The following is a 22402-nucleotide window of genomic DNA, read 5'->3' on the forward strand; positions in this document are numbered from 1 at the left end:
ATTTTTTTTTTTTAGTTGTCCAGATCATTTCTTTCTATTTTTTAGTAGAGACAGGGTCTCGCTCTTGTTCAGGCTGGTCTCGAACTCCTGACCTTGAGCCATCCACCCGCCTCGGCCTCCCAGAGTGCTAGGATTACAGGCGTGAGCCACCATGCCCGGCCCTTGAATTTTTTTTTGGGGGGGGGGTTCTTTATGTTGGTTATCCATTTTTTCTTGCATATCATTGAGTTTTCTTACAAGTCATGTTCGAAATTCTTCTGCCATTTTAGTGTTCTGAATTTAGTTGCTGTCCACTGCTAGAGAGCAGGTGTTCCTTTTGGGGGGTGTGCTTTCTGTTTGATCCTTCATACTTCCAGAGTTCTTTTCCTGATTCCTTCCCATCTGGATCAGCTGTTGCTTCTTACCTATAGATTTTCATTTGGATAATGACATACCCTGTTTAGTCTCTGAGCCAGTAGGTGGTGTTCGTGGGTGGGATTCAACCACACCCTTTATGATGAGTCAGTAGATGTAGTAAAAGGTGTGCACAATGACCTCCCGGTCAATAGGTGTCACTTGCTGGGAGGAACAGGCTGCAGCGTTGTTTTGGGGTCCTGTAACCAACTCTTGTTCCTTTGGAGAGGCCCTCTTGTGCCTCGGGTGGTGGGTGGGGCCCTGGGACTTCCAGGTGTATCCTTATTCTCCACCTCAGTGGGGGTAGGTGGCAGAGTGAGTCTGGGCAGAGCTCAGTTGGGTGACCATGCCCTCAAGCTTCACAAATGCTGTTAGCAGGGGTCAAAGGCCTGTTCTCTGCTTCTGGGCAAAGTTGCCAGGGAGGAGGTGAAATGGCCCCACTCAGCTGAAAAGTCTATGTGGGGTGGGGCACTGAGACCAGCAGTCTGGAACAGGCCTTGCTCCTTTCCACCCTCCCCTATTCCATAGTTTCTCCGGGGCCTCTGCCAGCAGACAGGACCTCAAGCCAGTGGATTTTCCCTGGCTATGATGCAGCCTCGGAGGTTCCCTGCCCAGGACCGCAGCCTGAGCTGGGCACACAGCCCTCCCATGGGACAAAGGTTGCCCCTCAAGCACGCTGATCTGCCCCTGAAGGCACACACACCTCAGTAGTCTCATTCACAAATATCCTTTCTGTGTCCCAGGGCAATGTGATCAAGACTTGGGTGTAAGGGATCTGGTCTCCAGGCCTGTTCCCGGGGCCCTAGAGATCAATCCCTGACCCTGCCAGGGAGTGGAGTGCTAGTCTCAAGTCACCTAAGGGGTGCCCAAGCTGGATCAATGTCTCTCCACATCAGGATTTGTCCTGCTCTCCTGGAGTCACCAGGCAAGCAGCACCTGGGAAGTCTGGCGGGTAGGGAGCTCACAGTCTGAGTACCCCTAAATCTGCTATAGGGCCCCAAAAGGAAAGTTCTCATTCCCTGAAAATGCCTCTGGGTGGTGGCTAAATTGTTTCTCTCAGCAGCCATGGGTAGGGAAGGGGAAGGCGAGAATGAAGCAACATGGCGCCTACCGATCGGCTCAGGTCTGTGGGCCGGGAGGTACCCCGAGGGAGCTGGGAGCCTGGTGCCCTGTCTACAAGAGGCTCACCACTCATTGGCAGCAACCATTTCTGGGCTGATGTTGGCAGGTCTCTCCAACTGCTTAGGAGCCCACCAGCAGTCTGAGATGCAAGGGAAGGGAAATTTAACTGCTCCACCTACCCTTGTCACTGGTCTCCAAACCTCTTGGGGGCCCTTCTCCTTCCACTTCTCCTCCGCAACTTCTTCCATGGAGTCTTCTGTAGTTTTAGGCACGCTTCCTTCTGAACCTCATCCAATCTGTTTGTCTGCCTGTTTATTTTTTTTTTCACTTTCTTTTAAAATCTGTCTTTCTTACAGAGACACTCTGGGTGGCAATTTTTCTCATCCGCCATCTTGCCCCTCCCAGAACCTTCTGACAAGAAGCTCTCTTTAAACACAAAGACACAGATAGTTTGAAAGGAAATCACCAAAAAAAGTTGATATAGCTATACTAATATCCCAGACAAAACAGACTTCAAGTCAAGGAATATTACCAGAGATAAAGCGGATCATGTCATAAAGATATAAAAATCAATTCATCATGAATACATAACATTTCAAAATCTGTATGTACCTAATAATGAAGCTTTAAGATACACAAAGCAAAAACTGTCAAAGGTAAAGAGAGAAAAAGACAAATCCACAATCTTAGTTGAGGATTTTAACACTTGCCTCTCAGTAATTGAAAGGAAAAGTAGCCCTAAAAAAAAAATCAGTAATAGAGAGTTTGAATAACGTGATCAAGTTAATTGATCTAATTGACATTTATAGAACATTACAATCAAAGAATGAAAATTACAAATTATTTTCCAATACACATGGACTATTCACCAAGTTAGACAACATGCTGGGCCATAAAAATGAGTCTTAATAAATATAAAAAGGGCCAGGCATGGCGGCTCACGCCTGTAATCCTAGCTCTCTGGGAGGCCGAGGCGGGCGGATTGTTTGAGCTCAGGAGTTCGAAACCAGCCTGAGCAAGAGCGAGACCCCGTCTCTACCAAAAATAGAAAGAAATTAATTGGACAGCTAAAAATATATAGAAAAAAAATTAGCCGGGCATGGTGGCGCATGCCTGTAGTCCCAGCTACTCGGGAGGCTGAGGCAGAAGGATTGCTTGAGCCCAGGAGTTTGAGGTTGCTGTGAGCTAAGCTGATGCCACGGCACTCTAGCCAGGGCAACACAGTGAGACTCTGTCTCAAAAAATAAATAAATAAATAAATAAATAAATATAAAAGGGCTGTAATCATACAAAGTATGTTCTTGAAATTAAATCAGAAATCAATAATAACATATCTAGAAAAAACCCAAATATTTGGAGATTAAAGTAAAAGGACCAGATCCCAAATTTTTATAAATATCTCATCCTAGGAAATTTGAATGCGACTAAATGACCTCTAAGGGGTTGTAAATTGAAAAACAGGTAAGAAAGAGGGCTCAATTATTTAATGCCCATTTAACTCTACAGAATGTCCTAGGGAATCTGTGGGAGGAGGGAGACATGTCCAATTGTATGCTCTTTTATATAATTTGAACTTTTTTAAACCCTGTATTTAGAAGGAGCAAAAATCATTTCCATATTTTAAATAATTCAAATGTCTTTCATATATCCATGAAAGGAAAACTCTTCTTTGGCAAAGAGAGGTTTTTATCACAAATAATACATATAATATAAATGTAAAAGTGTCATCTAATTTAAATTCTGGAAAATGAAACACTCCACTCCAGAGACCCATGAGCAGTAACAGCATACTTAGTCACACCTTATAAATAATTCATGTTAATATTCCTTGTCTTTCATCTACTAACACAAATTCAATTTATCTATTCCTTTGGGAAAAGGAATCCACAGTTCAGCAAATCTCAACTTTTTCAGTATTCAGCCTTGGATGAACTTTTGGATAATTTGGTCCATTTTTATGAACTGTTCAATGTTTGCTTATTTCTTACTATTTGTCTCAGTATTCTGCCACTTCCTGGACTACAGAAATTCAAAGAGAAAGAAAAAGACAGACAAAAAGAGGGAAGTGTCTCTTTTTCTAGCTTGCATCTCTTACTAATAGCTAACCTAATTCAATTTTTCTTTTTCTTCTTTTTTATAATTGTTTCTATAGGCGAAACATTCACATAATTCAAAAATCAAAAAATATAGAAAGTTATACAGTGAAAAACCTCTATCCCACTCCTATGACCCAAGTACCCAGCTTTCACCTGACCCCATGACCACAAGAATTCACTCATTAGTTTCATGTGTACCCTTCTAGAGTTTCTTTAGGCAAACATAAATATATATATTCCTTTTCACCATCTTTTTTTGCACATATCATAGCATACTGTACCTGATGTCTGCATCTTATCTTTTCACTGAAAAATATATCCTAGACATCTTTTCATTTCAGTATATAAAGCACTTTTTTTTAATGAAGTGGGGGAGTAAGGTGGGAGGTTCAATTTCCTTTTTTTTTTTTTTCCCAGACAGAGTCTTACTCTGTTGCCCTGGGTAGAATGTAGTGATGTCATCATTGCTCACTACAGCCTCAAGCTCCTGGGCTCAAGTGATCTTCCTGCCTCAGCTTCCCAAGTAGCTGGGACTACAGGTGCATACCACAATGCTTGGCTTATTTTTTTATTGCTAGTAGAAATGGGATCTCATCATTGCTCAGGCTGATCTCAAACTCGGAACTCAAGCAACCCTCCCGCTTCAGCCTCCCAGAGTCCTAGGATACCAGGCGTGAGCCAACCCACCTGGCCCATAAAGGACTGTATCATTTTTCATTACAGCTATGTAGTATGCCATTGTATAGATATCTCATAAACTCTATCAAAAGATATTTAAATTTTTTTCAATATTTTGCTATTATAAACAATGTACAATTAAAAATTGTGTGAATGTATCATTTTACATATACGCAAGTATGATAAATTCCCAAAAGAGGAACCTCTTGGTCTAAAAAACATTTATTAATATATATTTGCAATATGCTCAAACTGTCCTCCACAGATCATATCAATCCATACTCTGATCAACAAAGTATGAAAGTACCTGCTTTCCCATGCCTTGCCAAAAGAGTGTATTATCATTTAGATTTTTGTTAATTTCATGAGGAATAATATCTCAGTGTAGTTTTAATTGGCATTTTGTATTATGAATGAGGCTTAGTATCTTTCATGCAACTTAAAACCCATTTATATTTCCTTTTCTATGAACTATCCTTATTCTTTTCCCATTTTTCTATTGTGTGAACGGTCTTTTACTTTTTGACTTCCATAAGCTCTTTAAATATTAGAGGACTAGCCCTTTGTCTGGTAGATGTTGCAAATATTTTTCCCTTTTAATTTTGTTTTCCTGGTGGCTTTGCTTTTGCTTTTGTTTGGGGATTTTTGCTTTTGTTTATTAGCATGCATTTTTTACAGTCAAATCTATAATTCTTATAGCTTCTGGATTTTGAATCATAGTTATAAAGGATTTCCCCATTCCAAGGTTATAAATGAATTCTCCCATGTTTTCTTATAGTACTTTTACAGGTTTTTTACATTAAATATTTGATTCATTTGAAATTTATCCTGCTATCTAGTATCCTACCTAGTAGTATACCCCATAATATGCTATCTTAAATTATCCCAATTCTAAAGTTAATAAAAACCTTCAGTGTTCTCATACTGGCTATTGCTTACTATTCTATTCTAGTCAATTTAAAAAAAAAAAAAATCTGTGATCTGTCTGTTCATATGTCATACAGAGAAAAACTCTTTCCTTGCACTTGTGGCGTGGATATAAGGGGCAGGGAGGGAGTATTACTCTGGAAACAAAACTCTTCCAGATTATCCTTTCAAACTTTCTCCTCGCTTGAAGGAATTGGAGCCCATATTTTGTCACATCAAAGACTGTGGGATTCTAAAAACAAAAACTACAACATTTTCAAATTCTCTCAATACTCACTTCTATGTTTCTACCAATATACTTCTGAAGATTTTACCACCGCCTCCACAGAATGAAGACTTCACCGCTACAGAAAAGGCTAAACTCTTTTCCAGATCATGTGCCATGGTAGGGCATGGCCTGAGCCTGACCTTCGTGTGAAAAATATTATTGTCCACTTAAAATTCTCGTACTTTCTTTCTTTCTAAACGGCTACCCAATTTTCCCAACACTTCTAACAACTAAGCACAGTATCAGTAAGACTGTACAGGGCCGGACACGGTGGCTCACGCCTGTAATCCTAGCACTCTGGGAGGCCAAGGCGGGCGGATTGTTTGAGCTCAGGAGTTCGAGACCAGACTGAGCAAGAGCGAGATCCCGTCTCTACTAAAAATAGAAAGAAATTAATCAGACAACTAAAAATATATAGAAAAAACTTAGCCGGGCATGGTGGCGCATGCCTGTAGTCCCAGCTACTCGGGAGGCTGAGGCAGGAGGATCGCTTGAGCCCAGGAGTTTGAGGTTGCTGTGAGCTAGGCTGATGCCACAGCACTCTAGCCCGGGCAACACAGTAAGACTCTGTCTCAAAAACAAAAAACAAAAAAAAAGACTGTACAATATCTGTATAACACTACCAACTACATTCACTAAATTTCACTTATAGACAACCACAATCAATAATTATAGAAACACATATATTTCAAGTATACATGAAATATTCATAAAGATGGACCATATGTTAGAAAATAAAATCTAAATAAATTTCAAAAGATTGAAATCATAAAAGTATGTTATCTGACCACAAAGAGATTAAATTATGAATCACATTAAAATATCTATAAAAGACTCAAATATTTGAAAAAAAAGTTTTTAATAGTCTAACCACTGGGTAAAAGAAGAAATCACAAAGTAAGCTAAAAAATATTTTGAACTGATAAATAATGAAGACAAAACATATCAAAATGCCTGAGATACAACTAATGCAAGAATTAGAGGGAAAGTTATGGCTTAAATGCTTTATTGGAAAGACGAAATGGTTAATAGTAACAATATGTTTCCACAGAAATGAGATAGAAAAAGAGAAGCAAATTAAACCTAATACATAGAAGGAAGGAAATAATAAAGATAAAAGCAGAAATCAATGAAATAGAAAAGAAACAAGCAACACAGAGAAATTAACAAAGCTAAAATTTGGTTTTTTGAAAAGAAAGAAGAAACTGGTAAACCTCTACCAAGACTGTTTAGGGGTTGGGAGAGGGAGAAGGAAAAAAACAGAATACAAAATCAAGAAGGGAAAATATGACATCACCAAAGATCCTACACAGATTAAAACTATAATAACAAAATACTGGGAACAACTTTATACCAATAAACTGGAAAAATTTCATGAAACAGATATGTTCCATAAAAAATACAACTAATAACACTGACGCAAGATCAAACAGAAAATCTGAATAGCCCAATATCTATCAAAGAAATTGAATTAGTTCTCAAAAATCTACACACATTAACTCTATCTAATATATTTTGATAAAATACACTTTATCAAACATTTAAAGAAGAAATAATACTAGTCTTGTACAAACTTCCTCAGAAAGTAAAAAAGGAATATTTTCCAACTTATGAGGCCAACATAAAGCTAATCTAAAACCTGCCAAAGATATTACAAGTAAAGAAAATGACAGGCAAATATCCCTCATGGGCATGGACACAAAAATGCTCAACAAAATATTTGCAAATCAAATTCAACAACATATAAAAAGAATCATAATTAACTGGGTCTATCCCAGGGCTACAAAGTTGGTTTAACAATATAAAATCAATCAATGAAATAAATAAATGAAAAAAATGAATCAATGAAAAACCATATGATCATCTCAATAGACACAAAAAAAATTTGACAAAATTCAACATTCATCCATAAAAAAAATTCTCAAGATATTAAAAGAGAAGGAAACCTCTTCAATTTGATAAAAGGCACTTGAAAAACCACAATAGCCTAACACCAAATTTAATGGGAGAACATTCAACACTTTACCCCTGAGATCAAGAATAAGCCAAGAATGTTGTTTTCATTGCTTTTATTCAACATTTTATTGGAGGAGCTAACCAGTCAAATAAGGCAAGAAAAAGAAATAAAAGGAATAAATATTTTAAAGGAGGAAGTCGAACTGTTCCTATTTGCAAATGACATGATGATTTACCCAGAAAATACCCGGAAACCAGACAAAAAAACTACTACAATTAATGAGTTTAGCAAGATCTCAGGAGATAAGATTAGAAAAAAATCAATTGTACTTCTATTTAGCGGAACAATGAGAGGCATTTAGAAAGTTCACAGACCAAGGACATAGGCTCACTAAAAGACCTAATCATAGGAACACAGAATATTTCCCATTCCCCTACACCTTACAACCACATTACTAAAGTCTTTCTTACTGCACTTCCTTTCACCCATATGTCATGTCAATCTTTTTTTTTTATTTCAGAATATTAAGGGGATACACCTCGGTTACATATATTGCCTTTGCAGCACCTAAGTCAGAGCTACAAGCATGCCCATCTCCCAGAGAGTGCACGCTGTACCCATTAGCTGTGAATTAACCCATCCCCTCCTCCCCCCTCCTACATGCCCGACACCAGATGAATGTTACTTTCATATGTGCACAAACAACACATATATGTTGGTCAATTAATACCAATTTAATGGTGAGTACATGCAGTGCTTGTTTTTCCACTCTTGTGATACTTCACTTTGAAGAATGGGCTCCAGCTTCAGCCAGGATAATACAAGAGGTATTAGTTCACCATGTTTTATGCCTAAATAGTACTACATGGTATACATATACCACATTTTATTAATCCACTCATGTATTGATAGACACTTGGGTTGCTTCTACTTCTTTGCAATTGTGAATTGTGCTGCTAAAAACATTCGCATGCAGATGTCTTTATTATAGAATGTCTTTTTTTCCTTTGGGTAAATACCCAGTAATGGGATTGCTGGATCAAACGGTTGTTCTACTTTTAGTTCTTTGAGGTATCTCCATATTACTTTCCATGTCAAGCTTTCAACCAAATATTACAAGGCATACTTTAAAACACAGTTTGAAGAAACACAGCAAGTATCAGACAGAACAAAACTCAGATATAGCAAGAATTTTGAAATTATCAGACTCTGAATTTAAAACGACTATGGTTAACATACTAAGGGCTGTAATGTAAAAAGTAGACAACATCCAAGAGCAGATGGGCAATATAAGCAGAGATGGAAAGTGAGAAAAAATAAAAAAGAAATGCTAGGGATCAAAAACACTGTGACAAAATACCTAGAAATATATTTAACTAAGGACAGACACAGTGGTTCATGCCTGCAATCCTAGCACTCTGGGAGGCCGAGATAAGAGGATTGCTTGCGCTCAGGAGCTTGAGACCAGTCTGAGCAAAAGCGAGACCATCTCTACTAAAAAGAGAAAAATTAGCACGTGCCTGTAGTCCCAGCTACTTGAGAGGCTGAGGCAGGAGGATTGCTTGAGCCCAGGAGTTTGAGGCTGCAGTGAGCTATGATGATACCACTGCCTCTACCTGGGATGACAGAGAGAGACTCTGTCTCAAAAATAAATAAAGAAATAAAGTCCTGATTAAAAAATCAGGAAAAAGAATATATGACCTCAAGCTGTATTATAAAGCTATAGTAATTAAGACAGTATGGTTTATTTGCAAAATGATGATTATGTAAAGAATACTAAGGAGAACACAAAAAAATTACTAGAACTAAAAAGTGAACTTAGCAAAGTCATATAGGATAAATGATCAATATAAAAACCAACTAATTCTACAAACCAGCAATGAACAATTAGAAATTGAAATTAAAAATAAATACCATTATTAAACTTAAGCCCATTATCCAAAGTGGGGCACCACAAGAGCAGCAGAACGGGATCCATTTGTACTCACCATCAAATTGGTATTAACTAATCAACACATAAATGCACATATCAGAACAACATCTATTGGATGCTGGGGAAGGGGGAGGGCGGCAGGAGGAGGGGGGAGGAGGGAGGAGGGGACGGGTATTTGTATACACAAGGAGTGCAATGCGCACTACCCAAAGGATGGACATATTTGAAACACGGACTTGCGGGGGGAACCAAGGGCAACACACGTAACCTAAACATCTGTACCCCATAATATGCTGAAATAAAAAAATTAAAAAAATAAATAAATAAATACCATTTATAATGCATCCAAAAAATGAAACACTTAGAGATAAGTATAACAAAATATGTATAAGACCTATACATTGAAAACTACAAAACATTGCTAAAGGAAATTAAAGAAAGTCTAAATAATCCTGAAGTGCCCAATCTAAAAAAAAAAAAAGTCTAAATAAATGGAGAGGAAACCCCTGTTCATAAAGTAGAAGACTCAATATTGTTAACATGTCATTTAGAACTGTGTATTTTAAATATGTGCATTTTATTGTATATAAAATTATACTTCAATAAAGTCCATTTGTTTAAAAATCGATTGATATATTGTTGACACAGACTTTCCTTGAACAGATTTGCATCCCAGGTATGCATAACCTGTGTAGGCCAAGGAACTTCAGCCATGAAATTATGTGTAGACTCCATCTGATAGAACCTCCAGGCGTCTACTAGGAAGAAATTCAAAGCCTCTAGGGAGAGCTTTGTGAAGATCCCACAAATTATTTTTTCAAGGGCAATGACCAGAACATATCATTGATACCAGGCATACAGGAAAACAAGGCAATATGAACACCCAATTGTAGAATCAGAGCCAGCAGTAACAAACCTGAAAGGGCTTCAGATATTAGAATTATAAATAAAACAATGCTTACTATGTTTAGGAAAGATATAAATGACAAGTTTGAAAATATCTGCAGTGAATAGGAAACTATAAAAAGTGACACAGACTTGAAAAGATAGAGCTTCTGAATTTATAATAATCAAAATTTAAAACTCAGTGGTTGGATATAATAACACCTTGGCCACAGCGAAAGAAAGTAGTTGTCAAATAAAAAAGAGTTATGAAAAATTTTGTAGATTATACCATAAAGAGTCAAAAAATAAGAATTTTAACAATTTAACATGTAAGAGTCGTGTTAGATACAGTGAGAAGGTCTAACTTACATTTGATTGGCGTTCCAGAATAGAAAGAAACAGAAATGTGGTAGAGAAAACATTAGAAAAGATAATGGCTGAGAATTGTGCAGAACCAATGGAAGATAATAATCCACAGAATCAAGAGAACAAGCAATTCTTAAGCAAGAGAAATAAAATCTACACTTAAACATATAATTAAACTGTAGAAATCCAGAGATAAAGAAAAATCATAAGGGGAAAAAGACAAAATACTTTCAAAAGAGCAGCAGTTAGACTGAAATCTAACTCCCCCAGAGCAACAATGGAAACCAAAAGACAAGAGATTGTAAGATGTACAGAGAAAATAACAACTCATCTAGAATTCTATAGTCACTAAAATATCTCTCAAGAAAGATGGTAAAATAAAGACATTTTCAAACAACCAAAAATTAAAAGATGATGTCACCAATAGACCCTCAATAGATGAAATTCTTAAAAACGGACCTCAGGAAGGCAGACAATAAGTGATTCTAGGTGGAAGGTCTGAGATTCAAGAAGGAATAAAAAATAAAGTGATTAGTAAATCTATGGGTAAACATATGCAAAATTTAATAGACTTTAACTACATAAAGCAGAAAAATAATGCAATAATAATACCATCTAGTGAGATTAAAAACAAGAATTAAAATACCAGCAATATTAATGTATAAGTTGGAAACATGGTTAAATGGAATTCAAATGTTTTGAGGTCTTTATATTATCAATGTTAACAGTAAAGGGTTTTTTTACTTTACACTTGGGATAATTTAAGAGTGTATGGATTACACTTTTAGGTAGGACTCAGTATATTGGAGCAGACCCATGTTCCTGTCAAAACAAGAGAGACTAGAAACTGAGCTGAGGTTTCTACAGATGCTTCTTGCCTGGGAATATTTGCCGATTCTGTTATTCAGGACAAGAGGCTGAAAATCTGGATTTTTTCCCCCAGGCTGTCGTTAGGAAACAGAGAAACTAGCACAGGTTTTAGAGGTCTTTACAGGACTGTAGACTGAGGGACCACAAACTCAGCCAGTTTTTCCCAAAAGACATTTGCCAAATTTCGAAACTATAACAGAGGCTAAAAGCTAAACAGAAAGTCTTCGAAAAGTAAAGCAGAGTTTTTGGCAGTCTTGTGGTGCCGAGGAGATAAGGATTAGTGTTCAGGACCTGTGGGGGTGAGAATGACCACACCACGCTCTCAGCACCTTTGAGGCTGCACTGTAGGAAGAGAAGCAAACCAAAAGTACACTGAACCTTTTTGTAAAAGCCTTCCAGAGAAAAAGAAAAATACCATCATTTGGAACCTCAATCATCTTTTATATACAATATGTGACATTTGATAAAAAGTTACTAGGTATATCAACAGACAGAAAAAATCAAGGCAATTTTGCCTTCCTTTTATAACACAATTTAGAATATAATGTCTTGCAGTACCTTAAAGTCCTCATTTGCAACACCAATGAAAACCGTTTTGTAGATGTGAAAATTTTCCATTAATATAATGGCAAATAACAGAGAATTTAACATATTTCTAAAGTCTCTGCAAAAGTAATTTTTATCCTTCTTCAGATATTACAACTACGTAATTTTCATTATTGCTCATACAGAATACTCATTAAATCTCACTTATTACACACATATTTTACTTATCAGCACTTTCACTCCATTTCTTTAAACATTTTCATCTAATTTAGAATGCACTGTTCCAAAACTGACTTCCAATACCAACAACTAATGTACTTTCTTTCCAGCTTTTCTAAAATCTGTAAACTTTTTTCTTATTGCACATTGTTTCTCTTACATATTAAACTCTAGCTTTAAAAAGACAAAGTATGTGAAAATACTTTGAGAACTATAAATCTCCATAAAAACATAATGGCATTATTATTATTTATTAATATAAGAAAAGCTGGATTTTTCCTTAATACTTTCAACTTAGGGCCATGAATTTGTTGCTTTTTAACAGGACAGAATCAGAAATTAACCTGTAAGCTATAAAAATAGCCCAAATTCAAAATCTAATTTTAAAAAAGTATGTTATCCTCTTTTAATAGTTGCCTTTCACTTTTTTCTTTACTTTTAAGCTGTATATTACTTTTTTGAGACAGAGTCTCACTGTGTTGCCTGGGCTAGAGTGAGTGCCGTGGCGTCAGCCTACCTCACAGCAACCTCAAACTCCTGGACTCAAACAATCCTCCTGCCTCAGTCTCCCGAGTAGCTGGGACTACAGGCATGCACCACCATGCCCGGCTAGTTTTTTCTGTATATTTTTAGATGTCCAATTAATTTCTTTCCAATTTTAGTAGAGGCGGGGTCTTGCTCTTGCTCAGGCTGGTCTCGAACTCCTGAGCTCAAACAATCCACCCGCCTCGGCCTCCCAGAGAGCTAGGATTACAGGCGTGAGCCACCGCGCCCGGCCTGTATATTACTTTTAACAGAATGAAATCCCCTAAGGTAATAATGGAGAGGTCATATGAAATTAAATATATGGAGAATCATAGAATTCTCAGACCTATTTAGATTCAAGTTTCTTTACCTATAAAATAAGGTTTTAAACAAAATGATTATTAAGGTTGTTTTTAATTCTGTCTGTGACTCTGAATCTACCTCACCACATGGCTACTGCATTATTGCAGTAAAAATCACATTTAGTTAAATCAATGGTATAAGTAACTTTAAGTGCTCTCTCAGAGTTGCAGGTGATAATCTATATTTATACAATCAGGCTTAGAATATACACAGAAGATAAAAATTTCACAAGACATAGAAGTCTTTTTCCTTCTTATAAAAACAGAGTACATAGCAGAAAAAAAGTAACCTAATGAGGTAAATTAAAACACTCTATTAATGAACCTAGAAAGTTCTGACAATGCAGCAATGACTCATCTAAGCACCACTAGTGAGGAATAAGTAACCTTTGTGCTACATGCAAACAGAGGACCTTTGTACATGTGACTACCCAGATACAAAAAGGTAGTTTCTGTTTGGATAAAAGAAAAACAGTGTTAATGATCAAAAGTGTATGCTCACCTTGTAAAAACTCCTCCTTGCAAGCAATGAAGTAGAAGAAAACAACGCTGACTTTCTTGGCCTGCTTTCTTTAAATCAGCCTTGAACCAAGAATAACTAAAACACTGGACCACAAGTGTTCCAAAAAGCATAAAGCTTAAAGCTAATACGCCAAAAACATACTGTCCTTCATGGAAAAACTTGACAGATACCCATATGTCCACAATTAAGTCAGTTATATAGATTATAACGCCAAGAACTGACATCATAAAATTGTGTTTCGTATATTTCATTATGAATCACTACAGTTCTTGGTTACCTACTTTCTTCTCTCATACAAAAAGAAAAAAAAATGCCAGAACAAATATTAGTGCATCCTTTGGTAAAGCACTGAATTTTAATTTCCACTCCCTACATCTATTTAGAAGAAAGAAGGAATATTATGAAATTGGAACACTAAAACCAAAGTGACTAATTTTAACTTTCTTTTCTAAATCTCTAATCCAGATCCAACGTTCCAAGGCTTTATTCAATCTTCTGTTTCACAATGATCTTCATTACAGCTGACAAGACCTAAAATGAAACATAAATTTAAGTTCCTAAAAATCTTGAGTATATTAAAAACCCTGGGCCATGATTTTATCAAAGCCCTATTTTTTCTAGAAATAATATATTACCACTAAATATAGTTCTTAAAATAGCTTTGAGAAAGCAAAGTCTCAGAAACATACTTATTAGTGGACAACTTCCTCTCAGATTATCTTTTAAAAACATAACCTATTCACAAAGATATTTATCACAGGACCATTTATAGTGGCAAAAAATTGGAAATGACCTAAATGTATCAATATAAGGAAATGGTAAAGTAAATAAAAGTAGACTCATAAAATAGAATATTACAAAACTTCTAAAATATATGTTTTAGCTGTGAAACATTCTGAATATGTTTTTAATCCTGTAATTCCATTTAAGATTCTATCCTAGAGAAATATTCACAAATGTGCACAGATACTCTTTGCAGAGCCTTTTTTATAAGAGCAAAATATTTAAAACTACTTGAGTGGTCCCCCATCTGTTTGGCACCAGGGACCAGTTTCATGGAAGACAATTCTTCCACAGATGGGGTTTGGGGGGTGGGTGAAGCTTTACTGGCTCATGGATCAAGGTGTCATTTCATCTTTCAAGTCTTATTATTTAAGAAACATGTTTTAAAAGGCTATAGCTGCCATAGTGATTCCTCTAATGGGTATGGGCAAAGTATTAATACATCAAAAACCTTCTGGAAAAGAATCACCATGCGAGATGCCATTAAGAACATTTGTGATTCATGGGAGGAGGTCAAAATATCAACATTAACAGGAGTTTGGAAGAAGTTGGTTCCAACCCTTGTGGATGATTTTGAGGGGCTCAAGACTTCAGGGGAGGAAGTAACTACGGATGTGCTGGAAATAGCAAGAGAACTAGAATTAGAAGTGGAGCCTGAAGATAGAACTAAATTGCTGCAATCTCACCGCCCAATTTAAAAAATGAGGAATTGTTCCTTATGGATGAGCAAAGAAACAGGTTTCTTGAGATGGAATCTGGTACCAGTGAAGACTCTGAACAATTTTTAAATGACTATATAGGATTTAAAATATTTCATAAACTTGGTTGATAAAGCAGTGGCAGGGTTTGAGAAGACTGCCTCCAATTTTGAAAGAAGTTCTACTGTGGGTAAAATGCTATCAAACAGCATTGCATGCTACAGAGAAATATTTTAGTTAATCGGTGTGGCAAACTTCATTTTAAGAAATTGCCACAACAGCCAACCCAACCTTCAGCAACCCCCAACCTGATCAGTCAGTAGCTATCCACATCAAGGCAAAATCCTCTACCAGCAAAAAAATTATGACTCACCAAGAGCTTAGAAAATCATTATCACTTTTTTGCAACAAAGTATTTTTAATTAAGGTATGTACATTGCTTTTTTAGACATAATGCTGTTGCACACTTAACAGACTACAGTATAAACATAATGTTTATATAAACTAGGAAACCAAAAAATTCTTGTGACTGGCTTTATTGTGATATTTGCTTGATTACAGTGGTCTGGAACAAAACCCATGTTATCTCTGAGGTATGGCCTGCATAGCATGTATCAGTTCTAATTATATATGGAGAGGGGAAGGGAATTGGAAGTAGGAAGCAAATGCAACTTCAGTTATTTATTCTCTGTACTGCATTGCTTGAGTTTTTTACAACAGACAGCTACTCATGTTGTTATGTATATAATTTCTTAAAATAAAAATAGTAAATGATAATTACAAAGAATTTTGATGACTGGAGAAAATGTTTATTTTACTAATAAAAGCTAACATGTACTTATCACTATGTGCCAAGCACTGAGCAACATGTTGTATATAAAATGCCCCAATTTAATCCTTACATCAAACTTAGGATGTAGTCAGTACTATTATGATCACTGTTTTGCCAACATGAACTGAATGCAATCTTCACACAAGACTTGTCTGACCAAACAGCATTTTGTTTGTTTTCCTAATTAATTACCAACATAAAGCAGTGGCAGGGTTTGAGAAAACCAACTCCAACTTTGAAAGAAGTTCTACAAAAAATCCAGATTTTTGACAGATATAAAAAAACTGAACCCAGGTACAGTGGTTCATACCTGTAATCCCAGTACTTTGGGAGGCCAAGGAGGGAGGAATGCTTGAAGTCAGGAGTTCGAGACCAGACTTGGCAACATAGCGAGACCCTGCCTCTATAAAAAATAAGAAAAACTTCCTGGCATGGTGGCATGCACCTTTATTCCCAGCTACTCAGGAGGCAGAAGCAAGAGGGTCACTTGAGCCCAGGAGTTCGAGGCTGCAGTGAGCTATGATCATGCCACTGCACCCCAGCCTGGGCAAAGCAAGATCCTGTCTCGAATTAATTAATTAATAACTGAAAGATCTACTACACTGGACTAACATTCCTTCATGAGCAGTGCACTTTTATGTTATAGAGATGGTTTCTTTCTTTAAAAGAAACCTCTGGTAGCTTCAAATTTTTCTTCTGCAGCTTCCTTATCTCTTTCTCAGCCTTCATAGATTTGAAGAGAGTTGGGCCTTGCTCTGGATTAGGCTTTGGCTTAAGGGATTATTTATTACTTTAAAAACTCAGAGGGAAAAGGGTTACTAAAAACACACACAAACTAATACTGTGTTCTTATCATTTTATAACTTACAAGTATTTTGTTTAAAAGTCTTCAGAATAAATAATAAAAGGTATTTCACTCTTCTTACAGAATAAAATAAAAAGTTCATAATCACTGCTTTTCCTGTCAAGAATGCTATAGCCATCAGGATGGAAAAAATAATTTTCAAATCTGACTTTTTCCAATCTAGCAGGCCATGGATATCCCTGCAGATATTCTTATCCTAAAATGAAAGACATCAAACCCAACATACACATGGAGTTCAGGAGGATAAAGTTAATCTGGAGGCTCTGTTCAATTAAATTAATTAAATATTTACTTAGAACATTCCATGTGCTATTTCAGGCTCCTTGGGATATAGCAAGTAATTAAAGAGAAGAAAATCCCTGCCCCTGTGGAATTTACATCCTAACAGACAAAGATGGTCAATGGACATCCCAATTACACTGATTTGATCTTTACAAATTATATGAATGTATTAAATTATCACATGTACTCCAAAAATATGTACATTATCTATCATTTTAAAAATAAAATCATACAACTTCTAATGTGAGGTAAAGCAAAAAATGAGAAAAAGAAATTTTAAAAAATAAATAAAATAAAAAAGTCTATTAACAATAAAATAATAAATAAGTATATTACATATTTTATTACAAGGTGATAAGTGCTATGGAAAAAACACAGAGCATGGCAAGGAAGATCAGGAGTTGGAGTAAAGGTGGGAGCATTAGGGGATGTAATATTAATTAGATTAGTCAAGGCAACACTCACTGAGGTGGTCATATTTGAGTAGTGGAATTATCCATGTGGATTCAAATGGAAAAGCTTTCCAGGCAGAAGGAACAGTTACTTCAAAAGTCTAATATATGAGATTTCATACATTAGGAAGAAACATTATTTCCTCCAGAATCAAAAGTTCCATAAAACATTGGCAGAGATTCCTTACAATGGTTATATTGGATATGTTTAATATACATAAAATGCCTTCCATTTTCATTAAAAATGTAATTTCTTAAGCTTTACTATCTAGGAAAAATAAGTATACAGTAGAAAAATAGATAGTAGTAATAGTAGCTACCATCGCTGGTTATTTACTATAACTGAAGTGTTTTACATACATTATTTCATTTAATCCTCACAAATCCTTGTGAGAAGAGTATTACTGGCTCCACTTTACAGACCATAAAACTGAGGCTTAGAAATGGTAGCTATTTAGGTAAGGCATTGCGAATGAGTAAAGTCCATTCCCCTTCAATACTTGGGTCCTAACCACAACAATATACTACACGGTCTATGAAAAGAGAACAGAAAATACTAATAGTTGTTTGACTACTATACTTGCATATAGCATCCTACAGATTTTAGACATACCAAAAACTACAACACATCACTCTTTTCTGTAAAGGAATAAAAAAGAAAGACGGAACAGGTGTGGTGGCTCACACCTGTAATCCTAGCATTCTGGGAGGCCAACATGGGAGGATCGCTTGAGACCAGGAGTTCCAGACCAACCTGAGCAAGAGCAAGACCTCATCTCTACTAAAAATAGAAAAAATTACCCGAGCATGGTGGCACATGCCTGTCGTCCCAGCTACTCGGCAGGCTGAGGCAGGAGGACTGCTTGAGCCCAGGAGTTTGAGGATAACACCACTGCACTCTTGCCAGGATGACAGAGCAAGACTCTGTCTCAAAAAACAAAAAAGGGAAGGAGAAATATAGACAGAATTGCAAATGATGTGATACTAGACCTTTCTAAGCAAAAGTCTTTAACTTATTTTCCACTGACTCTTCTCAGCAAAACTTTATAATATGAGAACATGTTCAAAAGAGTAAAACTTGACTATAAGACAATAATTGAGCTAAAATTTCACTTAAACTGTTTTGGATGTAGATAATTTCCTTAAAACTAAAGACTGTAATAACTCAGCACTCCATGAGCACATTTCTTAATCTCTTTACCCATAAAGAGTGCTTCCTTTACCTGGGATGAATAAGAAAAACACTAGCAGTTTTTTATTGCTTTTTTTTTTTAGAGACAAGGTCTTGCTATGTTGGCCAGGCTTGTCTCAAACTCCTGGGTTCAAGCAATCCTCCCGCCTCAGCCTCCAGAGTATCTGGGACTATAGGTGCGTGCCAGCACACTCAGCTAACACTAGCAGTTTTGAGTCAAGTTTTACAAGACGGGAAAAATAATTTCTAAGAAACAGGAATTGCATTGTTGACAGAACATTAGACTCAGTAGATTAATCTGATATAGCAATGTCCATATTCCTAATTTAATCAGGAAGAACATAATGCCAACTGTAAGGGCACCTACACAGCAAGCTAATAAACATAGCCGCTCTCATAAAGAGAGTCCAGAGCTCTTTCAATAACCACATAGTGAGATAACTTGTGTTAAGGACAGTTCATCTCTACCTCTATAGTTGATCAAAATTCCAAACCCATCTTAGGAGAAATAATGCCATCTATAAAATTTGGCTTCATAGGAGACTTCATACACTTACTGACTTAATAGGACAATTTCAATCCAATTTCATTCAGAGGTCAACCTAGCTACATGGCTACCTGGTTGCCAGCCAAAATACATAACCTTTGCCAACTATACATCTCTCTGCAATAAAGTATATATTTAAAAAAAAAAGCTGAGAAACTTTCGCTTATACACCAAATTTAACACATAGAAAATACAGACTTACCTGTCAAAAATAAAAAGCCTTCTTTAACTCGAAGTCTCTTCTGGAAAATCTTGATCTTGTAAATCTTTTATTTCTTCTTCACTGAAAACAAGTATAATTAAAGGGTGTGCACATCTCTAAGACTGAATACTAAAATGAAACTGAAATCATCTGTTAGTCACATGAGGCATTTTCCAATCTAGTGATAAGAGTCTGTATCACTGTGAATACAGTACACCCTTTCTAACCACCTCCTTGAAGGGAAGAAATGACATGACTCTTCATATAGGGTGACGAGGTTTCAAGCTTTCACTGTATTCGTCAATTAAGTCTTAGGAAAATACAATTTTCCTAACAGCATATCCAAGTGGATAACAAGTCATGTTTGAAAAGGAGAGAGATTCTTGAATTTGAAATATCCTGAAAAAGTATCATTAACTTAACCCTACGTACTTTTTGACCTGTATACCCTCTCAAACACTATGCCCCAAAAATATGATTATTGGTCTCTATTCCTAAAATAAACACTACTTTTCTTCCATTTCCAAGACTTTGCTCAAGGTTATTTATTGTCTAGAATAACTGCCATCTATCTGGTAAATTCTAATAATCCTTTAAGAATCAGCTCAAGGCTGGGTGCGGTGACTTACACCAGTAATCGTAGCGCTTCGGGAGTCTGAGGAAGGAAGATCGCTTGAGATCAGGAGTTTAAAGCCAACCTGAGCAAAGAGAGAATGCGTCTCTACAAAAAATACAAAAATTAGCCTGTAGTCCCAACTACCCATGAGGATCACTTGAGGTTGCAGTGAGCTATGATGATGCCACTGCACTCTAGCCCGGGCAACAGAGCAAGATCTTGTCTCAAGGAAAAAAAATCAGCTCAAAACCCACCAACTTTAAACTTTCCCAGATTTTCTCAATAAGTATGATTCTCCTCGTTCTTCCTTGCAATCCTATCACTTTATTACCTATACTTCTAATATTTACCCACATATAATTTTTTTTTTTGAGAGACAGGGTCTTGCCCTGTTGCCCAGGCTGGAGTGCAATGGTGTGATCATAGCTCACTGTAATCTCGAACTCCTGGGCTCAAGCAATCCTCCTATCTCAGCCTCCTGAGTAGTTGGGACTACAGGCAGATGCCACCACACCCAGCTAATTTTTCTTATTTTTAAAGAGACAGGCTCTCACTATGTTTCCCAGGCTAGTCTCAAACTCCCAGCCTCAATCAAGCAAGCCTCTCACCTTGGCCTCCCAAAGTGCTGGGATTACAAGCATGAGCCACTGCGCCCAGCCTACACATGCTTTAAAATAAGGTCATGTATGTCTCTTTCATGGTTATGACCCTCTAGAAAACAAAGACTATTTTATTCATTTTTAATACCTTCTCAATATGTCTACAACAATACTTTGCATGTCTTAGACAAATAATAAATGATTGCAAGTGTAACTGAACAGAATGTAAAAATCTTTGGTCTTATTTCTTGTAGAGGAACTTAAACTTCAAGTCACATTGCTAAACATATCCACAAAGACTTAATTTTGTATCTGTAGCCTAGATTTATCCTCTGAGCTCAACCCATATAGCTGTCTACAGATTTCTTTATCTGTATATACCGGGCGTGGTGGCTCACGCCTGTAATCCTAGCACTATGGGAGGCTGAGGTGGGCGGATGGTTTGAGCTCAGGAGTTCGAGACCAGCCTGAGCAAGAGTGAGACCCCCACCTCTACTAATAAAAAATAGAAAGAAATTAGCTGGACAACTAAACATATATATACATATATAAATTAGCCGGGCATGGTGGCGCATGCCTGTAGTCCCAGCTACTCGGGAGGCTGAGGCAGGAGGATCGCTTGAGCCCAGGAGTTTGAGGTTGCTGCCACTGCACTCTTGCCCGGGCAACAGAGCGAGACTCTGTCTCAAAAAAAAAAAAAAAAGAACATTAAAAATGCCTATCCTAAATTTTGGAATCAAGCGTCCAATGTGTCAATTCCTCATTTACTTTTTTAAAAAGAGTGGGCTGGTACAGTGGATATCTTCTACATCCCGTTTGGGGTAATGATTGCATACAACTGTTACTCATAACTCGATGGAATTGATTACAGGATCTCTACATTTTCTTTCAGGTAAACTGTAATTCAACTTTTTAATGGGAAGTAGTAGTTAATACTTGCCTGATTAGAAAAGAACTCGTTAGAGAAAAAGTAAGTCCCTTTCAGCTTGGGCATAAAACTCCTCAAGACCAACCCAGTTTCCTGGGCAGCGCAGGGAGGGAGGGAGGCAAGCTCCGGGAATCTCACCGGACAGGGGCAAGTGTTGGTGCGAGGAAGGTAGGAACAAGGCTGCAGAGCTGGGTTCGCAAAGCTCTGTCACCTGGGCAAGTTTCCCAATCTCCATTTTTCACTTGTAAAATGGTGACAAAAAATCGTGCTTACCTCTTAATGTTGTTTTGAGGATTAAATGAGATGTTTGCAGAAAGCACTTAGCACAGCAGTAAGCGCTAGGTAAAAATTAATTACCATTATTTCTTATAAAAAATAAACGGGCTACCTCTCACAAACACACCCCGCCATAGCCTAAAAACCTGACGGGCAATCATTCCCAGTATTTAGTACTCGATAACTAACGTCGAACCTGCCTGCTCCTGGCTCCATCCCAAGACTCGCAGGTTAAAAAGTGTCTAGGCCACTTGGATGCACTCGCCCGCCTGGACACAAACCCCTGTGAAGCACCAAGCTCTGTGACAGGCCCGGACGCCCGCCTCGCCTCACGCCACCTCTCACCACGCGCCAGCCTTCCAGCTGCCGCCGCCCGCGGGGTGCCACGTGACCTCTGGCCCCGCCCCCGACCCAGAGGCCAATCCTCTTCTTCCTGGCTCGAGCGGCGTCACGTGAGCGC

General features: G+C 37.2%; 1 protein-coding gene across 1 annotated transcript in view; it reads right to left on the reverse strand.

Moving 5' to 3' along the window:
• Positions 1-19604, reverse strand: part of XKR9 (XK, Kell blood group complex subunit-related family, member 9) — a 45425-nt gene extending 25821 nt beyond the window's left edge. The window contains exons 1-2 of the mRNA XM_012663148.1: positions 19524-19604; positions 13650-14201 (exon numbers count right to left, since the gene is read on the reverse strand). Coding sequence (XP_012518602.1) covers positions 13650-13921 — 272 coding nt within the window. The 5' untranslated portion in view covers positions 13922-14201; positions 19524-19604. The remainder of the gene's footprint in view (positions 1-13649; positions 14202-19523) is intronic.
• Positions 19605-22402: the final 2798 nt, after the last annotated feature.

The sequence above is a fragment of the Propithecus coquereli genome, unplaced genomic scaffold, assembly GCF_000956105.1.
Source record: "Propithecus coquereli isolate 6110/MARCELLA unplaced genomic scaffold, Pcoq_1.0 Scaffold8, whole genome shotgun sequence".
In the NCBI taxonomy this organism is placed as follows: domain Eukaryota; kingdom Metazoa; phylum Chordata; class Mammalia; order Primates; family Indriidae; genus Propithecus; species Propithecus coquereli.